This window comes from Carassius gibelio, chromosome A18 (genome assembly GCF_023724105.1).
Source record: "Carassius gibelio isolate Cgi1373 ecotype wild population from Czech Republic chromosome A18, carGib1.2-hapl.c, whole genome shotgun sequence".
Classification (NCBI taxonomy): domain Eukaryota; kingdom Metazoa; phylum Chordata; class Actinopteri; order Cypriniformes; family Cyprinidae; genus Carassius; species Carassius gibelio.
The window spans coordinates 263,368-270,867 of record NC_068388.1 but is presented as its reverse complement, the minus strand read 5'-3'; the positions used below and the strand labels follow the sequence as shown (position 1 = coordinate 270,867).

Here is a 7,500-nt window from a genome sequence, read left to right as displayed (position 1 = left end):
GAGAGAGAGAGAGAGAGAGAGAGAGAGAGAGAGAGAGAGAGAGAGACAGAGAGAGAGAGAGAGAGAGAGACAGAGAGAGAGAGAGAGAGAGAAGCAGCTAATCAATAACCCCATGAGCTACTGCTGGTGGCTTCACCCAGACGCATCATAAATCAAGCTAAAGGTCTTTACAAGCTCTCCGTCTGCGTGTGGAAACAGAAACAGAGGAAATTAACACAGACGCCCTTTCTGAGTCCTGCCAGTGAAACACCACTGATTTACATGACAGCCGAAATCAGTCAGCACTCCGAGTGTGTTTCACTAATAACCTGCTACCAGTCAAAACACACACACACACACACACACACTTTAACCAAATACAGCACATCAATCAAACACAAGCTCCCAGCTTTCTTCAAAATCTCCTGATGTTTGGGTAAAAATGTCAGATCACCCTAAAATTTCATCATTGAGCCATTCACTTGTCAATGCAGAACACGTAAGAACGTCTTCATTCAGCTCAGCACAAAAGAAGATGATTTGAAGAATGTTTATGTTGCTCTTTTGAATACAATAAAAGTGAATTAGGTCCAAAAACGGCAGAGACTCCATGAAAACATCATAATAACAGAAGATATACAGTATGCACTATGTTATGGTTATATGACGGCTCACTCACTAATATATGGAGTGTTTTATTTTATTTTTAAGCTAAATAGCCATGGATATGCTTTCATTATATGGAAGAGAAGATATTCTGAAACTACTGGGGTCGGTTAATTCGACTGCTCACAGAGGCCTTGTTTATTAGACTAAAAATCCAGTAAAAAGAGTGAAATTGTTAAATATTATTAGAATTTAAAAAAACCTGTTGTCTATGTGAATATATTTTAAACAACAATTTATTTCTGTGATGCACAGCTGTATTTTCAGCATCATTCCTCCAGTCTTCAGTGTCACATGATCTTCAGAAATCATAATAATAATGTTGGAAATAGTTTAAGTAATAGTAATATTTTTGTGGAAAATGTGCTACTTTTTATTTTTCAGGGGTTTTTGATGAATAAACAGCACAAAAGAATAGCATTTACCTGAAATGGAAATCTTTTTCAACATTTTTAACAAACATGCATCTTTGTTCAAGTAAAGCACTAATTTATTTTTGATAAAAGAACTCCTTCTGTCCCCAAACGTTGATGTCCTCTGATTCAGAGTGAGTGAATAATGACACAAAGTTCATTTCTAACTCTTATTAAGTCGCAGTTTTAATGAGATGGTGATTCCCGGCGGAGGAAGTGTTTTTCTGGGTTCTGCTGTTGCATCAAAGGCAGATGACAGGTGCATAATTCTTTCATGTTTCTTGAGGAAGCAAACACCGAGGTTACAGCTCTTCTAATACATGATGTCTGGTCTACTCAAGCAATCCTCAGCGACTCTCAGGAGAGACAGACGAAATCAGCCGGACAGACGGAAGAAGAAGTGATTGTGAATGAAGGGTAGAGACGCTGATGAGCGGACCGGAGAGGAGAGGAGAGGAGCACTCACTGAGCTTAATTGCAGCCTCCCGGCGACACACACACACACACACACACACTCTTACACAACAATGGCTGTAATAAAGGGCTTGAGTGATGAAGAAAACCCAACAGCGGCGATCTGACGGCTCTCCATTAGACCGAAGCGCCCGCAGGCAGAGAGCCATCACTGAAACACGACCGGATGAAATATCTGAGCTTTCTGACAGACTTCAATATACAGCAGCGTTCAGAAGCCGAGAGCACGTTTCAAATAAAACCGAAGCAATTTCTAGTGTTACTTTAATATCATTGATATACTATAACAGTTTTTGTTCATTGTTTTAATAATATTGTTGGGTTTTGCTATTTTTGTTAATTTTGTACAATTATCATAATATGATTTTTATGTAAGCCTATATATTTTTTATTTTATTTAATTTTAATTAGTTCTAGCTATTTAGTTCCAGTTAAAGGAAAATTAGAAATGTTAAAATAAGTATGAATTTGTATATTTAAAAAAAAGTAAAAAAAATTACACATTTGTATATATTTATATATATATAGTAATTTCATTCCTGTGACTGTGGACAACTGCTCTGTGTGTGTGTGTGTGTGTGTGTGTGTGTGTGTGTGTGTGTGTGTGTGTGTGTGTGTGTGTGTCTGTGTGTGTGTGTGTGTGTGGTCGCGAGTGTGTGTGTGTGTGTGTGTGTGTGTGTGTGTGTGTGTGTGTGTGTGTGTCTGTGTGTGTGTGTGTGTGGTCGCGAGTGTGTGTGTGTGTGTGTGTGTGTGTGTGTGTGTCTGTGTGTGTGTGTGTGTGTGTGTGTGTGTGTGTGTGTGTGTGTGTGTGTGTGTGTGTGTGTGTGTGTGTGACCCTGGAGCACAAAGCAGTCTTGAGTCTCTGGGGTATATTTGTAGTAATAGCCAAAAATATATTGTATGGGTCAAAATTATTGATTTCTCTTTTATGCCAAAAATCATTAGGATATTAAGTAAAGATCATGTTCCATGAAGATATTTAGTAAATTTCCCACTGCATGGATGGATAGATGGATGCATACATAATACATAATAAAAAAGATAAATAAAAATACAAATAATAAAATTACATTTTGTCCTTATTTTATTATTTTTTTATCCTTTCATTTATTAACCTTAATATTTTTTTTAATGACAGAATGTAATAAAATTTTTTTGTATTTGTATTGTATTTGTATTTGGTTCATCAAGACAATAATTCCTTTATTTTGTTATTTTTTATAATTCTCAAATATATATATATATATATATATATATATATATATATATATATATATATATATATATATATATAGTATATATATATATATATATTTTTTTTTTTTTTTTTTTTTTTTTTTTTTTTTTTTTGCTCTTTTCATTGTTCATTCCAGTTAATCTCAAATTATTTTTTTTATAAATTATAAAAAAATTAACTTAACAATACAGCTAACTAACACAATAAAACATGATAACATAGTACAAAACATTATATTTTTTTGCAAATAAACCCAGTATTCTCCTCATATTATCACAACGGTAATTACAGTGTTAAATAAAGACAAGCAACTGGTTTAAAGTGGGCTCACAGCCTGTCATATTCTCTTCTGCACATGAGACGTGGCATTTCCACCGAAGGCTGGTTTGTGTAATTACAGACGGGTGGAGCAGCACCATCACACAGTATAGAGAGAAAATATCACCGCCATTAAAACCTGTCATTTGGTTTCAGAAGAACAGTTTCCAGATGGTAGTTAGATCACCAATTACCCAGAGAACAGGTGAGAGAGAGATCGTGATGACCAAACCCACTTTATAACGGCTCTCCATCTGTAATAAGAGCATCATCACACTGCCTTCATGCAGCGGTGCAAAGAATAGAGCCTTGAGTTGATTATTGCTTTCATAAAGCAGCTGTGCAAGGAATAGTTATGCCTATATACATTTATAAATACAATTAAGGGCTTCAGTCATTGCTCTTTCAATCAGACATTAGTATGGTTAATTTTATTTATAAAACTATCATTGTTATTAATTATTAATGAGTATATTTTAGCATTTTAACACCCTTTGACTAAGTTTCGTCATCTTAAAACTATGACTTTAGTTTAAACACATAAGAATCTGTCTTTCTCTGACCACGGTGTGTAATCTCTAATGCATTAATAATAAAATTAATCTGTCTTCTGCTTATGAGTGAATCAGCCTTTTTCTGTTTTAGCAGAATGAAGTCAACTGTGGCTGAAATCAACTGTTTTTCTTATTCTTTTGTCGACTACTTAGTATGAATCTTAAATGTAGATATGTAATCCATCACACACACACACACACATATATATATATATATATATATATTTACACACACACTTTCAAAACATTGACATTCAAAAGTTCAGGATCTGTAAGACGTGTAATATTTTTTTTTAAAGAAGTCTCTTTTCTCTTCATCAAGGCTGCATTTATTAGACTAGAAATACAGAAAAAAATAGTAATATTCTGAAATATTTTTAACATTTTAAATAATTTTTTTTTATTTGAACATAATTTAAAATGTAATTTATTTCTGTGATCAAAGCTAAAATTTTCAGGATCATTCCTCCAGTCTTCAGTGTCACGTGATCTTCAGAAATCAGGATAATATGCTGATTTAATATCAATATTAGAAACGGTTTTGCTACACATTAATAATTTTTCTGTATATATATATACACACACACACAAGTAACTGTAAAGGAGTTTTCTGAATATATTAATTCACACATATTTCACTGTAGAAACCAACATAAACCCATTCGTCATTATTGTCACTCCTTTTCTGAGTTCAGATGGGTTATGGAAACTTCAGTTCTGGATTATTAATGAGTTCTGAGTTTGTATATGTTAGTGATGTGTATAAACTGACCTGCCAGGATGGCTTTTCCAGGATGAGTGAGTTTGGCTTTGGCCGCAGCTCCGCGTTCACGCGTCATCTTCAGTCGGACTCTCACGAACGCGCGCAACACTGTTTCATCCGAGAGCAGCGCGCGATCCGCCGATCATAGACCGATGACACGAGACTGCTCTCAGCCAATCAGCGGACAGATCGGCCCACGGGGGCGGGGCTCGCATCACTCTCTTTCTCACTCACTCACTCTCGACGTCACGCCCTCCAGAAACGATACTCGAGTTAAAAGTGGATCTCCAACCTATAACTCCTTTACATCATCAGACTGACAGCAGTTAAATTCACTGTTAAATGAAAAAGAAACAAGAGAAAACTGCAGTGTGGAGGCTCAGTCTGCAGAATTGAGAAATAATTAAATGTGGCAATATTTAAATATGTACATTTATACATGCGGGAATAAATAAAGGAGTGTATTAATGAAAAATACATTAAATGTAATAATAATAACAGTTAATAATACAAAACTTAAAATAATAAATACAACGTAATACAAAAATAAAAAAAATGTAGGACTAAATTTAATAATTTGTATTTGTTTTATAACGTCATTTACTCCTTTATTGATCCGTTATATTTATTCACTTATTTTTAATAAAATGTGTTAATTTTTAACTATTCATTTTTATTTTATTTATTTATTTATTGGGGCTTCATACATCAAAGTTAAATGTAAATAATTAATCTGTAAAATCGGTTAAACTCTAGTGTGATCAATATGAAGGAGCTTCTGTTACTATATATTATGCACTAATTTTAACTAAAAGAAAGAGACACAGACACACACAAACACACACACACACACACACACACACACACACACACACACACACACACACACACACACACAGATATTAATATTCATGAATGTGAGCAGTTAACTTGATGTGTGATTGATAATGCATCTCAAGCCCTCAGCATCCAGAGTTTCACAGCGGTTTGTGTTGAATAACAATTCAGAGAGGAGGTTTGGCTGAGCTGTACAGGAGAAAACAGGGAATCTCAAACTACTGGATCAGCTATAAACTTGGCACCTGATGCATGTGCACACTGACCAGCAATCAGAAGAGAGTGATTTAGGAGAAAGTGCATGAAAGATCTGATGCTGAACCTACCGTAGACGACGGAGGAGGCTTCAGGAGTCTGGTCTTCAGCTGCTCTCGTGTCCTCAGCCTCCTGTAGTTTCTGCACATGTCAGAGACGCAGAAGTCAACGGTTAAAGAGACACACTCCTGAACGCTTTCTCTTCCTCTGACGTCTGGTCATCGTGCAAACGCCAGTGATGTCACAAAACATGCACACAATTCATTACAAACATCAATGATTTCCACAAGCAATGCATTATATAAATATGACTTATAAATCCCACTTAGAAACCCACAATGCAAGATCTCCCATTCTTTCATATATAATATATAGCTAAAATAATAGCTGATTGACAGCTGTAAGCATCCTACAGTGAGACTAATGAACTAATATTATTTGGCTTTTCCAGTGTTTATTATAGTGTATATTATAACTAACTAAAACTTCAACTAAATCTAAACCATACTTGAAATAAATGCAATGTGAAGAAAAAAAATCTGATTACTTAATTTAATCCAACCAGAACAATATTTATCAAGCACTAAAATATTAATAATCTAATTTAAGGTGATGGAATTAAATATGAACAGAATAATTTACACTAAGTACAACTACTTAATAAATAAATAAATAAATAAATAAATATATATATATATATATATATATATATATATATATTTTTTTTTTTTTTTTTTTTTTTTTTTTTTTTTTGAAGGCATAGTGATAAGGAACAGCATCCGACTTAATATTCTGCAACTATCCACTTGAAATAAAATAAACATTTACTGAAGTACAATAAATATGAAAAAAGCTTATTTAGCAACATTTATCATTTGCATTTAGTTAAACTTGATGCACTTGATGAAATAAAATGATAAAAAATAAACATAAAAAATAACAAAACATTAACAATTTAACTTGAACTAAAACGAAACTAAGGTATAAAAACTGAGGAATGTTTTTTTTTTTTTTTTTTTTGACATAGTCACTATATCAGACGATATGAGCCATAAAAGCCTGATGGATCAAATATGATACTCAACATTAAACACATATGCAATTTATTATCCTTTTTTCACATTTTATCTAAAGGTTCAATAACTGTTCCATTAAAAAATTAAAAAATAAAAAAAAAGTTTTTTTCTGACTGATATTTTAGGTTTCACTATGTTTTAACGTAAGAGTGATTTTGCTGCCACCTGCAGGTCAATCTGGTGTACTGCATCTGTAATGCGCGTCTGACTCCTGCAGGACTTACAAGAGGTTATATTAAAGACCACTTAACATATTAATAAATCTCCACTTTATAATAATTCGATTCCTTTCCTGTTCTCTAAAATGCATTCACACACACAAAGAACAGGCTCATTACAGCTACAGAGCAGTGCACTGTGGGTAATCAAGCAAACTCTTTAGGAAGCTGTTATGAAGAGGGGAGCATCTGTACTCTAATAATATCTTATATCTAATTAATCACATTAAATAATATGAACAGATATTAATTAATAAAGTATTCACATTGAGGAATATAAAAATATAACTGCTATGTCTATTAAATGATATTGACATAAATCTATTGGTTTTAATAACGTATTAGTAAAACCTTAATTTAACAATAACAAAAAAAAAAAAAAGAAATGAGCAATGCATTTTTTACAATATTTATGAATCATTTTTAACATTATTTAATTAAAACAAAACTTTATTGTCAGTAAAGGCTCGCTAAAAATTTTAGAATTTAAAATGTATTATTTATAATAATAGTATAGTTTATTATTATAAGATAATAAGGATATATTCATATTCAACATATTATAAATATTATATTTGCTGTTCAGAAAATCTGAATCTGCCAGATGTTCACATTTTCAATGACAAATCTATACATAAATTTGTATTTAATAAAATAATTAAATTAAATTAAATTAAATTAAATTAAATTAAATTAAATTAAATTAAATT

The 7,500-nt window shown here is 32.5% G+C and overlaps 1 protein-coding gene across 1 annotated transcript in view; it reads right to left on the bottom strand.

The window, feature by feature from the left end:
• LOC127934136 (tricarboxylate transport protein B, mitochondrial-like) overlaps positions 1-4,630 on the bottom strand; it is a 19,356-nt gene extending 14,726 nt beyond the window's left edge. Inside the window, exon 1 of the mRNA XM_052531306.1 lies at positions 4,414-4,630. Within this exon, the coding sequence (XP_052387266.1) occupies positions 4,414-4,480 (67 nt within the window). The 5' untranslated portion in view covers positions 4,481-4,630. The remainder of the gene's footprint in view (positions 1-4,413) is intronic.
• Positions 4,631-7,500: the final 2,870 nt, after the last annotated feature.